This window comes from Anas platyrhynchos, chromosome 22 (assembly GCF_047663525.1).
Source record: "Anas platyrhynchos isolate ZD024472 breed Pekin duck chromosome 22, IASCAAS_PekinDuck_T2T, whole genome shotgun sequence".
In the NCBI taxonomy this organism is placed as follows: Eukaryota; Metazoa; Chordata; class Aves; order Anseriformes; family Anatidae; genus Anas; species Anas platyrhynchos.
In genome coordinates this window covers 2,906,968-2,927,608 of record NC_092608.1, presented here as the reverse complement: position 1 = coordinate 2,927,608, position 20,641 = coordinate 2,906,968, and the positions used below count along the sequence as shown (strand labels likewise).

The window sequence follows — 20,641 nt, the reverse complement described above, 5'->3', positions numbered from 1 at the left end:
CCATGCGCTGCCCTGCCACGCACGCCGGAGCCGGGGAGGGCAGGGCTCTCTGTGCCTCTCCCCCCTCTCCTGCAGCCAGAGCAGCTCCTGGTATTTATTTATTTTATTTATTTATTTTTTTATTTCGCTTCACCTTCTCAGCAATGAAACCAGAGCAAAGCTTCCTGCGGGCATTTCTGCTGGGGCATTTCTGCGTCATTGCCATCCTCTCGCGGGACATCAGAGGGGTGTCTGCGGGCTGCTGGTGCCAGCCCTGGATGGCTGCAGCGGGGCTGGCGTTGCCTTTTTGCCCCCTCCTTGCTCGCAGGGACAACGAGGCCAGGATGAGGCACTGGGGTGGGCTCATGGTGAGGATCCCCAGGGGAGCTGCGCATCGCCGAGGTCCCTGCTCGGGGGCAGCGCTCTCTTCCCAGGGGTTCCCACACCTCGAGGGGGGACACAACACCCAATTCATGGCTTTTAGCACTAACTTTAGGGCTTGTACAAGCACCTAAATTGTTCTGCAATAATGGTGCCAGCCTGGGAAAGCTGTACGACCTTATGAGAAAGGATAAATAGAGGGAGACCAGGGAGAAGAGCTGTTTGTAGGGGACCCAACCCCAGCTGGGAAGGGGAATAAGCCAAACTCCTTTGTAGGCAGGGGTTGTGCAAGCATTTCAGTGGCAGTTTGCCACCATAATCCTTAGTTGCTACTGGGTAGCAGGGAAGAAGGAGCAGGGAGCAGGTCTCCATGAGCAGCTGGATGAAGGTGGGACACTGGGGTCCTGCCCACGCCCCCAGCCCAGCTCTCCATCGGTGCAAGCCCCCGACAGCGCCCGTGTGCTGAGGGCAGGCTCGTTTTATGACCCCAAAACGCTGCCCAGCAGCACAGCAGGGCCAGGGCCAGGCCATTCCTCAGGTGCCCGAGGCATGAACACAGTCCAGGACCCGAAATAGGAGCCGTGCACACCCCGGCAGGCGCGCACGGAGGCGGTGCTGGAGGCGTGAGAAATGAGCAGCCTGCACGGCCAAAGGGCAGCGCTTGGAAGGGACAAATTTAGCCCTGATGGAGCTGGGGGGAGCTCTGCCAGGAGCTTTGGGTGCTGTGCAGCAGGATCCTGCTCCCGGGGGCTCCTCGCCTGCCTGTGCACCCATCGCGGATCGATAGGGGTGCAGGAGGCAGCTCGGAGAGCTCCTCGCCAAGACCCCCAGGACTCCGGGGGAAAGCAGAGGGCAGCGAGCTTTGGCGTTAATCCACCATGCGGTGGAGACTTTGCTCTGGGATTAGGTGCTTGCACGTGCCTGCCCTGACCCGGGGACACCAGGTCCTTAGGGGAGGAAGGGCTTGGATACAGCAGCAAGGGGCGAAAATTCCCCGCCGCCAAGCCAGGTGCTGGAAAAAGAGAGAACAAAAGTCTTGCAGAAGAGGGTTTGTTGTATTTGCACGGGCTCACAGTGATCCACCGGGGAACTTTTACAGTAACAGGGAGGGGTTTTCCCCTTCTGGTACAACGCAGACATCACCGTGAAAACACGGTTAAAAGGATGGTGGTGACAGCTTTCGTGCCAACGTGTATTAAAAGCCCACGAGCACGGCCCCATCCAGGACAGCACGTGCCTCTGCTGCTCCCTGCTGAGATCCCATCCCGAATAAATAGGTCCCTGGGCTAAGTTATTAGGGACAAATCCTCCTAACACGAAAGTGAACCTGAAACAGAACAAGAACAGCTACAAGACCCAAACCAACACGCGCACACGGAGGAGCACAGAGCTGCCCGTGCCACAGTACCGAAGGCCATCGGCGGCTACAAAATTAAATAGACCTAGAGCTCAGCTACAAAATTAAATAGCCCTACGACTCGGACACATGTACACATTAAATACATCAAACACAATCAAACCTTACATGTAAACTCGGCGGGTTACCCTCCGAAAAACAAATCCTAACAAAACGCTACGGTACAATGCATGGATATTCAAGTACAAAGAGATCCTGGGTTGTTTGGTTTGCAGCAGTGAAAGAACGAAGAAAATCGAGATTTTTTTATGCTACCACGCTCGGCTTGCAGCCTCCTTCGGGAACAAAGGTTAAGAATTTGGAGCCTCGGGTGAAAAAAACATTCGGGTTTGCTGCTGCCCTGTATGTGCTGAAGGATCTGGCTGAGGAGGCTGCAAAGAGATAGCACTGAGACTCTGTCCCCTGTTGTTTGTGTCTGGATCCTGCTGGGGGGCAGAGCGAGCTGCAGGTCTCTGCAGAGTTTTTTTTTCCTTCCCTCCTTGCCCAAATACCCCCAGGCAGCTTCTGGTGTGGGGCCAGCAGTGTGCGGAGGGGTGGGAGGAGAGGACGCGGTCCCGTAGGGGGAACCTAGGGCATCCTTCCTGGGTAAACTCAAGCCACTTTGGTGGCTGATTTTGTGGCAGCCCCTTGCTTTATTCCACCTCCGAGGTGCCAGGCTCTCAGTACTGCAGGTCACGCTATGGTTTGGAGCCAGCACTGTCAGGAAAGGATTTTTTTTTTGGCGTAAAATGGAAAGAACATCCCCAAAGACCCTGGCTTGCTTTCTCCATCTCTGCCAGACAGCTCCGATCTCGCAGGACAACCCCACCTATTGCTACCTCACGTCCTGTGCCGGGCAGGTCCCTTACATCTCCCCAGACCTCAGAGCTCAAGGGGGAAGATTCGGCTTAACAGCAATTCTCAGGATTCATCACAGATCCCCTCCCTTTGCTCCCCACACCCCGCCGGGCTGGGCAGCCCCGGGGGGCCGTTGTGTGCCTGGCCGTGGGACCCCTCCTCAGGCCTGGTAGAAGTGCGGGCTGGGTGTCGGGGAGCCCCGCGGGGTGCTGGGCGCCCTCCCCTCGGCTTCCCACAGGTTGTCGTAGCTGAAGTCGCTCTGGAAGCTCTGCAGCTCGGCGTAGTCGTGGTAGGCAGCGGAGCCGCGGCGCGAGAAGCCCTCGGGCAGGTCGTAAGCACCGCTGCTGTCACCTGCAAGAAGCCAAAGCTGAGCTTGGAGAGCTGCTGAGAGCCCCTCAGCTGCCTGCTCCGTCACCAGCAGGGGTAGGAAAGAGGGAGGATGTGCACGAATCCCCCCGCGTGCCCTCCCAGCCCTGCTCCGAGTGATGCTGGGGGAGCAGAAGGGGCTGCGCATCCCGAGGGTCTCACCTGGTGGCTGCAGCAAGGGGCCGAGGTGTTCCTCCAGCAGGGAGGAGACCTGGAAAGGACAAAAAAAAAAATAAAATATGTGCTGATGGGGATGGTGAAGCCATGCAGTGCCGGGGCACTTCACGCCACCCCTGCTCCCCAGCACCAGGATGAGCCAGGGCTGCTCTCACGACTCACGCCGGCGAGGTAAGGAGCATCAGCAGGAGGCTGGGGAGGTCTCTGCGCCCCCGGCATCTCCCTCCAGTGTCTGCTGGGCAGGGGCTGGGAGGTCTTCGGGCACTGCAGGACCTTAAATAGAACAAATGGCAGAGCTGATGCCTGCCGTGGAGACTGGCTGCTCCCCCCTCCACCCCCAAACCAGCCCTGCTGTGAGCAGATTGTTGCTGCAGACTCAGGCAAAACAAGGTTTTTCTCTCCGCCTCGCAAGTTCTGCGACATTCCTGTGCCAAAAGCCCTCGCTGTGAGAGAAAGAACGGGTGCAGGTCGCGCACAGGGGTGATGGAGGATGGCCAGGGGTGAAGGGAGGAGAGCGAAACCCACGGGCAGCTCAGGGTCAGGGTCAGGAGGAGCCCTGCAGGGGGGAGAGGGGGCTCAGCGATGTGTGGGGCACCAGCCAAAAGGCTGCTAAGGGGTGCACAGAACCAGAAATGTCGCCTCCAACAGGCACCCGGTTGTTCGGGGGGTGTGGATCAGCCTCTGACTCATCTCCAGTTTCTGGAGGCTGGACGACATCTCAGTCTGGGCTTTTGTTTCGTGGGTTCTGGCTCTTCCCGGGGCTGTTGTGACGCTGGCATCGAGCGATAAGACAGGGGAAACCTGTTCCCTCTGGAGGAGAACTGAGCCGTGCCGTGCCCTGCCCTGCCGCGCCGGCCCTGCAGTGCCACATCTGCTCAGGCTCAGGCACACAGCAGGAAAAGAAACGGCCGGGGGCACAAATTCTGGAGCCCAAAAGCTGTGTGTAAAAGGGGAAAGAAAAAGGGGATGGGGGCTGGCCCCTGTGGAAATGGGTTCCCTGCTGCCTTACAGCACCGGTGAGGAAAGCACGAGGCACCGGAGAGAAATGGGCACCAGTTCCCTGGTGGTGCAACCCCTTCCCCAAGCAGGACGGCAGCCCCCAGACCCCACAGCCCCTTACATTGCTCAGCTCCGGGTGCGATGGGGAGGCTGTGGGGTGATGCCATGAGCTGAGAGATGAGTAGGGCTCGCTGTACGCCGCGGGCACGAGCTCGCCGTCAGGGTGCTCGGGGATGAGGCCGCGCGCCGTCCTCTCCGTGTCCTGGCCGCTTCTGCCTTTGGATTTCCTGGCGCTGCCGCCCCTCCGCAGCTCCTGCGAGGGCATCCCGGTGCTTGGCCAGTTGGTGTGGGGCAGGCACTGTGAGGAGAAGTCAAAACGGGCTCTTTTCAACAGCCTTGGGCATGCACCATCACCGCCCTGCTCGGGGTGCCGCAGGCATCGCTCTGCGCTTGGGCACCCCCATGGTCCTGTGGCTGTCTCCGGCCTTTTGCAACCCAGACCTGCAGCCCTTACGCAGAGAATTTAAGAACTGGGGCTCTTTATCAGCCTTTCCCTTATCAGCAGTGACAGAGCTGAGCCAGGACAAACACAGGCTCCAGGCACGGATTTGCAACGCCGCGCCGCGAGTGCAGCCCGCGTGAGCTCAGCCCACCCGGGGAACCTGGACGGATCACTCTGACCCCACAAATGTCCCGGGTTTTGGGGTTTCACTTACATGGAGAGGCTGGGAATAGCCGGGGCTGAGCGGGTCCTCCAGCATCCTGCCCTCCGACAGCAGCACGAAGGACTGTGTGTCGTGGAAGGAGCCGCTGTTCTGGGAGAGGTGCGTCAGGGTGGCCCCTTTCCCTCCGGATGCCCAGGAGTTGGTGCGGCCGTCGGAGGCCAGCGAGCCTCTCCCGCTGCCACCGAGCTGTTGGGGGAGAGAAGGGGAGTGTGTCAGGGCACCCCGAGCATCCCCACAACTTGTGTTGCTCCCTGGGGCTGAGCCGGGGCAGGATGGAGCCGTGGCTCCGTGTTCCAGCCCACCCCGGGGTGCTTGCAGCAGGGAGGTGGGTGCCCGGGCACCATGACCCCATCCCCTAGACACTAGAGCCATGTCCCCTAGTGTCGTGCCTCCACCTCCCTGAAATGTCTCCAGGGCTGGGGGCTCCACCAGCACCCCATCCCAGTGCCCAACTGTCCTCTCCAGGAAGAAATCCTCCACTAAACCTCCCCTGGCACACCTCGAGCCTTCAGGCAGGGCTCTGGAAGCAAATCCTGCTGTGTCACAAGAGTATTCACACGTGGCCAAAGGCAGGATGGGCAGAGCCCCCTGGAAACATCCATCGGGACCCATGCGAACCTGCAGTGCCTCTTACCTGGCCGAGGTGTGGCTGCTTTGATCCCGAAAAGCTCTCTGATCCGGACAGGGAGGAGTCGGCGTTCCGAAACTGGGCTGTTTTCAGGCAGTCCAGCCACTCCCCGTAATCCTCATAGCTGCGGCAGATCACCCGGATCGAATTGATCAGCCGGCCTGCAAAACAGCACCGAGCCCCGCTGGCACTGCAGGTGCGCACAGCGGTTCCTCCAAAAACCCGTGGGCACCCCCCTGCTCCATCCCTCCCCATTATCTCGCGGGCATCCAGAGCAGCACGGGACCTGCAGGAGGATGCTGTGCCTTCGTGGGGCAGGGACAGAGGCAGCCCGAATCCAAACGATGGCACCCGGGTGGCTCAGTTCACCACGGCTGGGTGCCGGGATGCCCACAGCCGCCCAGCGAAACCCAGCCCAAGCTCCGCAGCCGCTGCCGGCACAGCCCTCGGCACGGCGGACACGCACCTTCTATCAAAAAGGAGGTTTTCTCGTTCTCTTCAAAACACACCTGGATGGCGTTGAGCGGCAGCTCGCCCTGGCGGAGAGAGAAGCAGGCTGAGCGCACGCGGGGGCTGCGCGCCCGCCCGAGCAGGCACCACTGGCTCCGCTCCCTCGCACCAAATTTATCCCCCTCCAGGGAAGCCAAGAGGCTTCAGGAGCTGGCAGTGAGGTTCTGCCAGCACAGCTGGGAGCAGGAGGAGAGCCGGGAAGAGGTGCTGGCAGCGAGGGCCGGGCTGGGTTGGAAGGAGCTGGGGGATCTTCACGGGGTAGGGGGAGAAGCCTGGGAAGGCAGCGTGGCTGCACGAGCTGTGGGTGTCCTTACAAAGCCCTCCCCGAGAAGGGAGCTCAGAAAAATGCCTTCCCCTGCTTTCATTTCCCACGCTTTAACAGCTGGCTTCTCCAGAAAATTGTGCAAACGTGCTCCTGAAGAAGGCAGGACGTGCCGGGCTGGGATTTCCAGCCTCGCAGCCAGGAATCCCCCCCCCAACCTGTACCCTGCGAAGCCTCACCAAGGCGGGGCTGAGCCCCGTAAATGCCAGCGGGGGAAACGTGAGCTCCGGGGCTATGGGGCTCAGGTGTGGATGCCACTCTGGTGGCCTGGGGGGGTTTCACTGCACCAAGAGCCACCGATGACAGGTTGGTTCCCTTGGCAGACAGCCTGGCAGAAGGGCCCAGGGTTTGGCAACGCTGAATTAGCATCGGGGTCTCTTTTTTGGGGGCTCCCAGAAGAGCGAGAAGCACCCTGGGCGAGCAGCTGAAACAGATTTTGTGCTGGACACCGCTCACCGATGAGCTCCCTGCTTTATTTCTCATTTCTCTCCCTTTCTGTGAGCTGAGTGGGACATTGTCCCTTTGTTCCTGCAGCCCCTGCTCCCCTTCCATGGTCACCGTGCCCTTGCTGCTGGCAATGGCCCTGGGACAATTTTGGCCAGGATGGCACACGGGGGACTGCGCAGTGCCCAAAACCCGAGTGCACACCTCACCATGCCCCCTACCAAGCAAAGCCCTGTCACCGAACCTAAGGTGCAGCAGCTTGGGATCCATTTTCCCTGAGTTCTCCAGCTGCAAAAATCAGGTTTCTGGCAAAAAAAAAAAAAAACTCATCACGCCCTCACTGTCCCCACTGTGCCCTGCAGGTGTCGGGAACCTGTGCGGGCGGCTGCCTCGCTGCAGTCCCCTGGGGGCACACGCAGCTCCTGCAGCGTTTCTCCTGCACAGCCAAGCAATTTGCTGGCCAAGCAGAGCCAGGAGGATGAAGTGGGAGGGAAAGCTCCGCGCCGTGACTCAGTTTCCCCTGCTGCTGTCAGAGGTGGACTTTGATGCTTCGGCTCACACGGGTGCCGCGCATGGGTGGGGGCTGGAGGAGCTGGCGCGGGGCAGGCACAGAGCATCCCTTGCAAACAGCATGCACGCTGCCTGTGCAGCCCCTCCAGCCTTTTGGGGGCACGCCCCCAATCCTATAAAGCCCCCCTGTGCCCCTCAACACCTTGCCCGGGGCATTTTCCCACCAGCGGTTCTCCAGAACCGGCTGCTTGGGGTCAGCCCCGTGCGCACCAGCTCCTGCCCAAAACCGGAGAACAAAAGGGCCGGGCTCTTCCCTGGCAAACCAGAGCCAGGGCTCGGCGTTTGGTCGTGGGGAAGGAAGGGAAGCCGGCTCGCAGGAGCCCTGGGAGAAGGCTGCTGTGCCCCGACACGCCCGTGGAAAAGCCGGTTGGTGCTGCAGGGAGCCGGCCGTGAGTCAGCCGCGCAGCCCTGCCCTCGGCACCGCTAGCGAGGCGCCCGCGGACCCACGCTCCGGCACCGTGGGAAGGCAGCGTTGCGTGGCCGGGGAAGACAAATCTGGTGTAAGGTTTCAAAAGGGATGAGTTAATCCGGGAGCCCAGCCCAGGGCCCCCCTTGCGCCGTGCCCCGTTCCCAGGAGCTGCAAACCACGCGTTCCCGAAAGCAGGCGCAGTCGGAGGCGTGTCGCGGGAGCCACCCGCTGCTGGAAAACACCCGGGGTGGCTGAGAGAGGAGAGCTTGTGATGGTTTGCATCCCTCCTCGTGCCCCTTCCCACTGTGGGCACAGCCTCCTGCAGCCAGCGGGATGCTCCGTGCAGGTCTTCCCGCTTGTATTACAAGCAGCCTGCAGCACTCAGGGCAGCGGCACGGGCAGGGGGAAAAAGCACGAAGGACCCCCGCGGGTTCACGCTGAAATTCGCAAGCCCTCCACCTCCACAGGGCTTCCTCATCCCTGGTCTCTGTCTCCTGTCTCAGCAGCTAACGAGGACACCTCTGAGCTCAGCACCTCCACGTCCCGGTGCCGCTGCACCTGCTGGTTGGGCAGTGCAAAGCTTGTCTCGGCACAAGAAAACAGGGTCGGGGAGCACCGGGCTGGTTAACAGCCATCCCAGCCGTGTCTAGGATGAATTCTGGCAAGGGATTTTAAGGGCTCACACTTCAGGCCACGCAGATGCAGCTCCCGTGCTCCTTGCTCTCAAGCAGTGCCGCAGAAAGGGGCTCGGGAAGCCGCCGGCACGGCCGCCCAGGAGCACACCAACCTCCTCCTCCCAGAGCCTTGGCAGCCAGCTCCTTCCCCCCGGGGTTTTTGTAGGAGGGCAAGGTGTTTCTCATGGGAAGATGGCTTGCAACATCCCTCTGCCTGCTCGCCTGCCAGCTGGCAAGGGAGCAGCGAGGAGGGAGAGCCCCTGCCAAGCCGGGGAGCGCAGGGAAAGGCAGGTGGAGGGGAACAAAGAGCTGGGGCCGCGCTGGAATAGCCACGGTGGGCTGGGGAGGGAGGGAGAAGAGGCTTGCAGGTGAACTGACCTTGAAGTAGAAGCTGTTGTGCTCTTCGGACACGATCACCAGGGTGGAAGGGTAAAGCACCAGCAGGCGGTCGTGCTGCTCCTTGGAAAAGCAAAGAGGAGGGAGGCTCAGCCCCGGGGACAGAGCCCAGCTGCTGCCAGACCACAGCCTCCAGCTGCCACCCCGGCCTCCAAACGCTCATTGCGCACACGTGCCACCCCCTGGCACCGCAGCGGGGCCGGAGGAGCGGTGACAAACCTTGTCCCATTTATTGGGACCGGGGTGAAAGGAGCCCTCGGGGACCCCCTGGCGCAGGGCTCTGCTGACCCGAGGCTGTGTCCTACCTGGAAAGGCAAGTGCTGAAGCTTCACTTTGGAAGCACAGATGACGTTGCCGAGGGATTCCCGCTGGGTCCCTCTCCAATCCTGGACAGGCATGTTCTGCACGGACCACCGCAGCTCCTCCTTCCCCATGGAGCTCTGCTGCCAGTCATCCTGGGGACGGGAGCAGGGCTGAGCAGCAGGGCAGTGCGTCCCCCCCCTAAGCGCTTAGCCGGCACAGGGCCCATGGCAGGACACTTCTCAAGCAGGGCGGAGGCAGGAAAGAGCAAATAAACCTGTGCAGGAGGCAGCTTTCCAGCCTAGCATCATCTGCACGTTGGGGGAATTCAGAGGGGAATATCCAGACAGAGGCAGGGGGGGAGGAGGACACCCCCTAAAGCTTGGAAGAGAAGGCAAGCCTCTCGAATCTGGTCCTGTTTGCTAGACCCCGCTCCCAGCCTCCTCCTCCAGAAACATTTTGCAAGCTCGGGACATTTGCACCAGCAGCCAGCTGGGTGAGAATTCCTCCAAAGCTGCCCCAAACCTCGTGGTGTGGCACCCCTGGGTGGCAGGGCTCCCTTTTGGCACCCGCACCCCGCCAGACCCCACGTGCCACCCGGAGGGGCAGCTCCTGGCTGCTGCAGGGAAGCAGCCAGCCCAGAGAACCGGGGCTCAGGCCAGGATTAAACCCCACATCTCCACCCAGCATTTGGAAATCGCAGCGAGCACAGCAGGGAGCACTTGGAAATGGAGCCAGAGCTCCGCTGCCTTTTCGCCCCCTGCCCTCTGCTCACACTCTCCGGGCTGGAGGAACCCTGAGCCAAAAAGGAGGATGGAAAAAAGGGCTGGAAAATGCTGAAAGCGGCCGGTTGGAGGGGTTGTGCCCCCCTAACACAGTTTCACCAGCCCAAGACGCTCACCTGAGGGAGGAAGGGCAAGCCCAGGCTCCCTCCGTTCAGCTGGATCTGTTTCTCCAGGTGATAAAGCCACTGCTTCAGCTCTGACTCAGTTGGGCAGAAGACGATAAGGGGATTCAGCAAAGGACCTGGGAGAAATGAGATGAGACGAGCAGATAAGGGCACGAGCATCACAGGGCAATCAGCTGGCCGGGGCTGTCCTGGCTCAGCACATCACAGCCCGGGACATTGCTCTCTGGCCACCCAGCTCCAGCCCATGCCGTCACCGCCTCCGTCACGTTTCCTGGCAAGGGACGGGCTGCTGGGAAGCTCTCAGGAGGCAACTCCACCAGCGCCTTCAGCTCGCGCGGTCACCTCTAGCTCTGGCCGCCCTTTTTCAGTCCCAAACCAAGCCAGGAGCAAAAGTCCAAGAGTCCAAAAGTCATGGCTGAGAGCAGCAGGCAGCTTTTAACTCTGCAAGCCCCCGTGGGCTAGCGGAAAGCATCGGTGACGCCACGGCGAACCAGCCTGGTGCTCTTGGTTTCGCTTCGGCTGCAAACCCATGGAGCAGCAGCAGCTTCCCAAAGTGTTTATTTACTGCCTCACCAGATAGGGCCTGTGCCAAACGAGCTGAAGCAGCTCTCGGACGTGGCCCGGGAAGGGGGAACAGCCCTACACCTTGCTGGGTTTAACGTCTCCAGATGGCTTGCCCTCCGTAGCACAAGCCCCAGCCTCACACACCCCCTGCTACTCACTGCAGAGACAACCTAATGACGTTAATAATCACTTCTGGCACGCTGCAGAATGGATGTTGTGATTAATAATTTACCCGTGGTCTTACTTTAAAGCCATATTCGGTGCATGCTTCCTATGAGCTGGATTCATGGGGCTTGGAGGTGCTCAGATAACGAGCGCTCGGCATAAACACGGTACTTTGCCCTCCTGTGGAGCGCCTGTCATCTCGCAATTCCCGCATTATCTAGCGGTTAATTAAGACTTTGAGACACCTCTGTCTGTCCGGAAACGCACTAACAAAAACAGAGAGGTGGGGAAGCTGAGGCAGCTGAACCACCCGTGAGCCACCGCGCTCAGCCCTATCGCAGCGCTTTGGTGACACGCAGCCCTGGGCATCCATGTGCCCATCAACCCGCGTGACTCTGGGCTTCTCCTTTTCCCCTGCCTTGATTTCCCTGCCCTTGCAGCGGAGATAAAGAGATTCCCTACCCTGTGCAGGGCAGCTGGGAGGGTGTGTACGTGACAACGTTATCCAGATGTTCAGGAAGCTCCGAGCCCTTCCCGGAGCACCCAAACCATCGCAGATGTTTTTTTTTTTTTTTTTTTTTCAGGGAAAAAACACATCAGTTGTTTTTTTTTTCCCAGCAGGAATTTTTCCCAGCATGGCACTGCTTGCCCTGCCACATCCAACAGGGTGCTAAGGGGGGGGAAAAAGGAGAAGAGGAACTCCAGCAGCACAGCCTGTGGCAGCGCCGTGACGCAGAGGGGCTGAGCAACCTGTGCCGGCCCTCGTGCGCCCTTCGTCTGCCCCGCGCTTCCCCTTTCCGTGGGAAGGCTCCCAGGGGAACGTCGGGGTTAATGAAGCCACTTCCCTGCATGGCTGCAGCCTGTTCCCACCCTGGAGCCAGCAAAAAGCTGCTGCAGCATCCGCAGCTGGGGCAGGGGCAAAGGGATGCTCTGGAGGCTGGAGCAGCCAAGGTGCCGGCATCAGCAGCGACAGTGCTGGCACCTTCCAAGGCTCCGAGCTGCCCAGAAAACACAGTTCCTGGGGGAAATCCACAGGATTTCACAAGAGGATGGGCTCGTGTCTTCTGTCGCCAAGTCATGGGACAAAAGACTCCCACCCTGAAGCCACACACCAGGCTCTGCTCCTGCTGCGCCTTGGTTTCTCCCTCTCCAGCGGAGAAATAAAGCTGCTCCGCTGATCTCATGGGATTCCTACACACCGCTGCCTCCCCGGCCTCTCCTCATCACTATTTCCTAACCACCTCCCTCTGCCAGAAGAGCCTCGGTTTGTTCTTCCCCTGAGCAGGACCCAAACCCAGCACAGCTCGGGGCGATTTTCCACCCAGCCGCGCTCACCCGCGTTTCAGCGCGATCCGAGCGCGTCCGCCCAGCCCTGTGCAGAGATTTCCTTCGTCTTTTCGGCTGCCAAAAAGGGTTCGAGAGCCCTGCCCCACGCAGCTCAATGATGCAACAACCCGGCAGTCCTTAAAACCAGTGGGTCATTTTTCCCAGCTCCTTTTTATATGTTATTTTTGTTTGGTTGAGTGGCACAGGGCATGCATGAGCTTCCTTGGCTCTGTCTTTGCAGGGTGAGCCACTTATTTCTGTGCCCCTCCTAGGGGCTTGGGGCTGCTGCAGCTCTGTAAGGACTTCACCGGCCGCGCTGCAGCAGGTCGATATCCCAGGAAATGTTTTATAAAGCAAGATCTCACCGAGAAAAGTCTAAAAACTCATGGAGGTGGGGGTGCTGCTGGGGGAGAGTCAAAGAAATGATGCTGTGCCCTGGTGGCACCCGCCTGGTGTTGCTGGTGGAGCCATCCACCTCTCAGTACTTCTCCAATTTGTGTTCAAATTTACACCAGGATGCTCAGCTCCTGCAGGACCCATCACCAGGTGCCCCATCAGCCCATCCTCTGCGCTCCCACCCAGCCCCATTCCCGGCCTGCATCCCTGGGCATCTGTGGCCGGGAATTTTGGAGCCGTGGGGAGGTGGGAGGACGAGCATCACCTCCCTGCCTCCTCTCCCCGTGTGTTTTCCTCCGGGATTAGGTCAGAGGGGGACAAAGAGCAGGCAGCTGTGACTAATGCACCCTTTGCTCCCCTCCCGAAGCGCGCACGCGGAGGCACCGACCTGTGATGCGGAAGGCGTGATCCTCCTGCCCCGGGCTCTTCCCAGCCTCGATTTCACACACGTTCAGCTCTTTCAAAGGCAGCAGTCCCTGCACGAGAAGGATGCACCATTATCTTGGGGGACAGGTGATGAACACGCCTTTATCTTGGGGACTGGGAGCCCCAGCCCCAGTGTCCACGGCAGAAACCTGGAAATATTTGGGGTGTCCACTGCCCTGCTGGCCAGAAGCTTTCTGTAGGCTTCAAATCTTTTGGTTTGAAGAGAGGACTCAACAAAACAATGCCGATTTAGCAAAGAAAACCAGATGGAAATGCCCATAAAGCCAAATTGGGCTGCTGGGTTCCTGCAACGAGGCACGGGGACGGATGACAAGTTTGTGCTCCCTGTCGTGGGCTCCCTGAACAAGGGCTGTAAAGGATGCAAATTGCCCTAATGTCTAGGGGCCACTGCTGGCACATTAATTCCTTTTTAATTCCTTTCAAATTAATAATCCGAGGGGCTGCTTATAAAGCAGACAGGGGATTTGGTGATGTTGTTTATATTCTGACATGTGTCTTTTCGGCTGAAGCCTGGCTTGCCGGCTGACTCAAGAGACTGCACTGTCACGTTGCGTTAACCTCCAGTGACCGGGAAGACAATAAATCATTTCTAAAAGGGACGAATTTTCCGAACATCCCCAAAACAGCAGCGCTCAGTCGCAGACACTCACTCCCATGGAGGGAGAGCGCGGTCAGGCTTTGCTCGGCTGTGATTTTTTGGCAGAACAGCCTTGGCTTGGAATTCACCAGGTGAAAAGCTTGCTCAGTGGTGGCCAGCACAGCCCCAGGAGCGGGGTTTCCCTCTCCTGTCCCGTCCTGTCCTGTCCTCCCAGTGCCCCCAGTTTGGCTGTGCCGCCCTACCTGGTAGGTGAGCCCGTTGAAGCCCATGGACTGGAAGTACAGGTAAGACTGGAACAGCTCCAGGTAGCAGTCGTTCACCTCCTGCAGAAAATACAAACATTTTGGGGGAGCTCTGACGGACACAAGCCATAGCTGGAGGAGGTCCCCATGGGTCCCGTTGCCCAAAATTGCTCGTCACTTCCCAGCCCTGCAGGGCCCCTCCGAGCCCGCAGGCACGTGCCGTGATTTACCTGGCAGTGCTGAAGCTTTAGCTTGACCTTGGAGTAATAGATGATTTTCCCCAGGTTCCTGACAACTGTTTTCCTCCTTCCCTTCTTGAACAAGCTGGGGAACCTCTGGTCCAGGTTTTCTTTTTGGTTTTCTTGGTTCTGGAAGTGCTGTGGGAAGGATTCAGGAGAAACAAATCAGAGGTGGGAGGGAGGGATGGAGGAGATGTTCCCAGCGTGACCCATCCTCCAAAAGGTGCCCTGGGAGGGTGCCCAGCCCCTGCTGTTTGTTGCTGGGTCTCCATGCCAGCGTGCTGGCTGCGGGTGCTGCTGGCAGGCCTGGGGAGCTGGGGAGCTAAAAGGAGGCTTTATGGGGTGGGAAAGAGGGGGCGCAGAAGCACATCCTAAATCCAGGGTCACCACATCTGGACCCCTGCCATCCGAATTAAATTCACTGGAGCAAGGATCGACCTGGGCTCAGCAAACACAGTCTGCCTCCCCCACGGGGAGTTTCTCTTATTTCCCGAGCCCTGGTTCTATGGAAATCCCTCCCTTGTGCAATGACACCGACCCCACACCCCTATTGCACTGAAAAGCCCCTGGGGTATTGCACCAAGCCCGGGGGTGAAAACTCTCCCTGCAGTTCCTCTGGGAATGCTCTTTTTGGTTTGATTTTTCCCAGAGCCTGGTTGACTATTTGGGGTGAAGGAGGGGCTGTGTCTCAGCAAGACCACACAGTCCCCATAAATCCACACCCTGCACGCACATCCGAGACTGAAATATCAGTCTTAGGCACGCCACGGACTCTGGGATACTAATTCCAGAGAAAAAAGAGAAAGGCAGGTGGGAGATGCAAACTTTCCCTGGCTACAGACCCTGGGGGGACCCCGCTTTGCTCGTTGCAGGCTGGCTTTTGTCCCGTGCCAGAGGGCTGTGGCGGTGGCATGTGGCACCCCCCTGGTTGCAGCAGCATTTCCAGGAACTAGCAGGGAGCCAGGGCGCACGGGGATGGGGTGACAGCTCTCACCCTGCTCAGCCCTCGCTCCCCCTGAGCGAGACAGCTGCCCGAGCCCCGTGATGGATGGCGAGCCAGCAGCGCGCACCGGGTCCGTGCTGGGGCCCCCGTGACTCAGCCCTGGGGAATGGCATTAACCCCTCTCCTCACCCATCACCCTGCCCGTCTCCGGTGCTTCTCCGCTCCCAGGAGCCTTCCACCCGCAAGGACTGGAGCTCCTGCTGCGCCCTCGTGGATTTAGGTGGCTTTTTGGGGACGTGGGCTGAGCCTTTCCCTGCGCCGCGTCTCCCTCTGGCTCGTTCCACGCGGGACCCGTGCACATGCACCCGGATCCTCCCCTGGAGGGAGGAACCTGCCGGCTGCCAATTAACGCTCTCACCGAGAGGCAATTAAGCATAGGAAATGATTGCCTTGGTGCTACGAGCTGCTGCCAGCACCCAGAGAGGCTGGGGGCATGGATAACACAGCCTGGCAGTGGGGTGAGGCGGGGTGCAGGACTGAAAGCACCTCCACATCCCATCTTCAGTGGGGATGCGATGCCCCGATGGGGACAATTCCACCAAAGTAGGGCACGGGCAGTGCAACATGAACAAAAGCAGCCTGTAGATAAATTTGGGGCCAGCTTCAGCTCCCCAGCTGCTCCCTCCTGGCTTCGGAGCTGCGGCGAGGCAGACGGCGCCGTTTGGGCACAGCCCAGCTGCTCGCCCGGCCAGGGTCAAAGGGGGAGCAGGATTTTTCTCTCTTGAGAAAGATGTAATTGAGAAGCCTTTCAAGCGCCAGCGGTCTTATCATTCCTCATCAGGTATTGCAGGAAGAAGTGGGACTGTTCTGGTCAATTTTTTACCAGGCAGGGCTCTCCTGGACTTCTCTAACCCGTGGTTTTTTTCCCCGGGGTGCCCCTGCGGAACCCAAACCCAGCTCAGCATTTGAGGAGGCACCAGGGGCGCTGCCCCCAGCTTTCCACAGGTCCTTGGACACCTCCAAACCCAGCAGCTGGAGCAGGTCCTCAGCCAAGATCCGTGGAGAACAGGTCCCCGTTGGGCACAGCGGCGCTTTGGAGGCGTTTGCTGTGCAAAAAAGACATCACAACCACGGGCTCTGCTGCTCCTGCCAGGGACCCGTGGCTTGGCCAGCCCCTGGGCTGGGCTCAGCCCCTGTTTGATGCCCTTTCCCACAAGCTCCCGATGCTCTGCCCGGGTCCAAAGGCAGTTTCCAGGCTGCGTGAACCCCGGCCCTGCAGAAGGCAGACACCTCGGACGTCCCCGGGTGTCCCACTGGGGGACAGGTTTACAGCCCGCACCCAGCCATCCCCTAAAAAAGCAGCACTGGCAACCCCACCATGACCTTGTACAGCCAAAAATAAAGGAAATAACAATCAGAAGCCCTCCTCTGGCTGGTTTGTACTGGGGGCAAACCCTCTCCCTGCCCAATGAGCGCATTTTGGGGTGGCTCAGCGGTCCCCTTGTGCTGCCGGCACTACAGATCCCTGGAAATCTGATTTTTCTTGGGGTTTGGCGACGCAGCAGCGTGACCACCCCGACACATCCTCACTCCCCACCTCCATCCCCGCTGTCTCATCCCGCAGGTAGAGCCGGTTGCTGATTAACCTGCCCCAGCCCCTGCAGCCCCCGGTGACTCCCCGCTGAATCACCCAGCCAGGAAGGGCTCAGCCTCGCAGGGCTGCAGCCCCGGGGCACCAAAAGCTGCTGCCGGATGATAAAACAGTCAGAGGAGAAATGCTGCTCTCCTGCTGCGTCCTCCCATCCTGGTTTTAAGTAGGGGAAAGTGGGAAGTAAGGCTCTGGGTGGGAGCAGGGGGGCTGGCTTGGTGTGCCGGGGGCACTATCCACGGTGGGATCATGGGGACAGGTTTTTGGGGTGTTTCTTGCCCAAGAAACTTCTTGCCCTGAGATGGGGATGTCCATGCTGATGGCTCTGCTCGCCCTAAAACCTCGCAGCACCCGGTCACCTCCTGCTCTCTGCTGCTTTTTTCATTTTTTTTCCTTGAAAAAAACGAGGGTGGGAAAAGGGCTAAACCGTGGCTTTCCCCCGACCCCACAAGATGCTTGCGGCTGGGCAGGGAGCGGGGATCCCAGCTGCCCCCTGGTTTCCCCTTCCCCATACCCACACGGGGGGGTGGGCACATGCCCAGGACCGCTCCATCCATGGCCCTGGGCGACCCCAAAAGCCAAGCGAACGCATCGGGGCTCATCGGTGCGCCCCTGCGTGCCCCGAGCGGGGCTGGGAAGCGGGCCATATGGCCACAGGGCTGCTACGTGCCCGGGGCAGACCTGCCCTTCCTGATTATCTTCCCAAGGCTCCCCGCGTGCGCGCTGCCTGCTCCGTCTCATTCCAGCGTGGGAATGAATCACCTCCGAGCGCTCGCTCTCCTTTTCCCTTCCTCCACGGGGCGACCCAGCAACAAAGAACCACAAAAAGAGAGGAGCAAGGGGGTTGGGGGACGTTCCCACCGCGCTGCCTGCCTCGCCCTCCGCACCCCACAACCAGCACGTGAATTTTTGGGGCACGGCGGCTCCCCTCGAGCCCTCTTTAGGGACCCGGAGCTGTCGGTGATGCTGCTGGGAGAGGCGGGGGGCTCAGCCCCAGGGTGGTGGGTGGGAGACCAAACCTGCTGGCACCCCGTTTCGGGGCCCTTTTTGCACACATCTGGCCTTGGGATGGGTGGGAATAAACCCTGGGGAGGGGGCAGGATGCGTTGCTACTTGCCTTTCCCGGGATGTACTGCAGGATTTTGTCTGCGGTCGTATCTCGCTCCCCACCTCCGTCTATCCCGAAAAAGCTGGGCAGCTTTTTCTTGCCATTTTGCCTGCAGAGGGGAGGGGAAAAAAAAAAAAAGAAAAACTGAAACAAGACAGGCATGTAAACACCGAGCGAGGCCGATGCGGAGTGAATTCTTATTTCTTCCCAGAAATAAGGAAGTCGGAACGCTAAGTAAGCAATTTGTCATGGGCTTTCTAATCATCCCAGCCCTTTAATGGGCTGATAACCAGCCTGGGACGGTTGTAATGGGGTTTGTGCTGCACCTGTTGGTGTTTGGGTTTCGTTTCGGTTTGTTGTTGTTGTTTTTCTTTTTTTTTTTATCATTTCTTCCCATAGTCAGATGATCAGCTGGGCTCCTCCAAGCCTCCAAAGGGGTAGGGGAGGATGTTCTGCTCCGAAGGCAGAGGCCAAATCCAGCCAGGTTTTACTGGGAGCTCTCTGCTTTTCCTCTCCCTTTCCTTCTGCCCCCAGCTCTTCCCGATGCGCACACCAGTAAGGAGCTGGTTTGGAAGCACTGGGGCTGCCCAGCAGCTTTCCTCGCCTCCCATCTCCTTGGGAAGCCAGGACCGGTGTCAGCCCTCGGGGTCCCAATTCCCCAACCCTTCTCCCGTGGACTCCCACAGCCCAGATCCTGGTTTAGGGCAGCCCCGAGACCCAGGACCGGTGGCAGTGTCTCCTCCCGGGCTCTATTTTGGGACTGTGGTACCCGAGTGCTGTCCCGGGCACCCGACACCAAACCCCGAGAGGATTTCGCAGGCATTTTCTTCCTCTGGGGGTACAGGCAGGGGTCTGACTGAAGGGGCAGGGTGCTGGGATTCGGGGCTGGCTGAAATTAAAGGGATGTGAATGCTGCTTTTCCACCCCACAGCAGCTCTGGGTGTCACGTATAAAGAGCTGTGGGTGAAGAGGAGGAACGCCAGGCACTTCACCCCGCATCTGCCCCACAGGGGGGAGTTTCCAATTTTTCAACCCAAAATGACCCAAATCAGGTTTTTCCTCAGGGCAGCCTTGCCGGGATCCCCCGGTACAGCCCCATAATAACCTCCCAGGGGCTGGCAGCCAGTCGGTCACGTTTGGCACCGCCGGCACCACTCGGAGCCCCGCAGGAGCCCTCCTTCACCGAGCCTGCCAGCAGCTCCTGGGCACCCCGTCCCGCGTGGAGGCTTGAAAAAACCGTCCCCAATAAAACCGAGCGTACTCACTCTTTCTTCAGTGAAGGTTTCCTTCTGAACGAGTGCCTGAACCTCCCAGGTGCCTGGGGAACACAAGTTATGTTCCCCATGCCGGCGGGAGGGAGCAGCTGGGAGCAGCGAGCGGGTGCGCGGAGCCGGGGCGCTCGGTGCGGTGTGTCACGCAGCCATTCCCCGCTTCCGTCTGCAGTGACTCTTGTGGGTGTGAGCTGCGAGCAAACAGACTTTTGGCCAAGGTTTCTCAGCTGCTCCGCTTCTCCTCCCTCCCCGCGTGGGGCCGGGACGCGCTGCGTGCCGCGGGGAGGGGCTGGGTGCCGGCTCCAGAGCCACGGCCCCCGTGCGCACCGCGGCACCCGCAGGGATGGATGCCCTGGCACGCACCTAGGGTGCATGGGGAGACCACAGATCGGCAGGCAGGACGAGGCTGGAGCCCCTAAAGAACTCCTTGGGAACGTTTTTCCTAAAGGGAATAAATCACTGCTTGGCTGGGAAAAAAAAAAAAAAAAAAGAAAAAGGGAGCAGGAAGAATATGTTGGCGATTATTGCTTAAGGTGTTTGGGACAGTTGTGTGAGCTGGAAAGGAGCAGCCTGGGTTAGATTTGAAGTGAAACAAATGGTAGAAAAATACAATAATAGACTCAAAGTATAACTAACGGCAGAAAGAGAAATAAATATGGGAAAGCCAATGTATATATTGAAGTTACACACACGTTAAAAGGTAGAAATTATGGAAAATTGGCAACGGAAGCAAATCCCAAACGGAGACGTGTATGATAAGCAAAACTCCAGGGTTACTTTTAGAAGAAACACTTCAAAAGAATCCAGACAGAGCTTCCTGACAGTGGTGTGAGCCCCTTGCTGCGTGGAAGTGGTAATGGTAATAGTGAGCCGTGAATGGGAGTGCACGAGGTAGACGCAGAATAAATATTTCTGTTCCAGGGATTGAGGAAAGCCAGGCAGCGCGGTCAGAGCAAGTGATGAAACCCTTTTCCTTCCCTGGAGCTGCAGGTGGGTGTGAAAAGGCAAGCACAAAACACGCAGGGAATTCACAGGTGAGTTTTGCAAGCCCTGAGCAGGAAAGGTTTGGGATCGCCGCTGTCTGATTGCAGCGTGGATCCTGCAGGACCACGGCACCGGCCAGGAGTGGGAGAAGCCCATGGGGACAGCAGTCTCGGGGGGTAAAGGTGCCCGATCCCGTAATTATGGGCTTGTCAGGGGGCAGTTTTGTCTCCCCACTGCTCCAAGGGCCAGCCCAGCAGTTCTGTCTTGTTGTAGGGAACAGCCCTGAAGCAAGCAGCTGGCAAGGAAGGGAAAAGAAACAACACTGGGGCAGAGAAGTGGGACAAGGTTAACCCCAAAGAGAGCGCATTTTTAAAAAAAGCTCATTTCTGGCTGGAGCAGCTCCCAGACTGGGAGATCCTGGGACAAGAGGTTTACAAAACAGGCCGAGGATGTTTTCTTAGAGCTGCCTGAGTCTCCTGGGGTTTGCTAGGTGAAAACCTCGCAGACGCACCGGGCTTGTCGGGCTCTGCATCTGCCCCGTCTGGGAGCCGGAGGAGCCCTGCGGGGCCGAAGGCAGCGCAGCCCCACGGAGCCGGTCCTACAGCCAGGCGGCAGCAGCCCGGGGAGGCTGCTGATAACAGACATGCCATAAAACCTGTCAAAGGC

General features: G+C 59.1%; 1 protein-coding gene across 1 annotated transcript; it reads right to left on the bottom strand.

Moving 5' to 3' along the window:
- Nucleotides 1-1,394: 1,394 nt before the first annotated feature.
- PLEKHN1 (pleckstrin homology domain containing N1) lies at nt 1,395-19,347 on the bottom strand. The gene is made up of 15 exons (XM_027443173.3): nt 18,986-19,347; nt 17,730-17,829; nt 14,013-14,159; nt 13,783-13,863; nt 12,884-12,971; nt 10,036-10,160; nt 9,140-9,289; nt 8,817-8,897; nt 5,976-6,045; nt 5,516-5,670; nt 4,873-5,067; nt 4,278-4,514; nt 3,320-3,430; nt 3,143-3,191; nt 1,395-2,965 (listed from the first exon to the last, which is right to left on the bottom strand). Exons 1-15 carry the CDS (start codon nt 19,063-19,065, stop codon nt 2,775-2,777), a joined length of 1,860 nt encoding a protein of 619 aa, XP_027298974.3. The 5' UTR covers nt 19,066-19,347; the 3' UTR covers nt 1,395-2,774.
- Between the last annotated feature and the right edge of the window lie 1,294 nt (nt 19,348-20,641).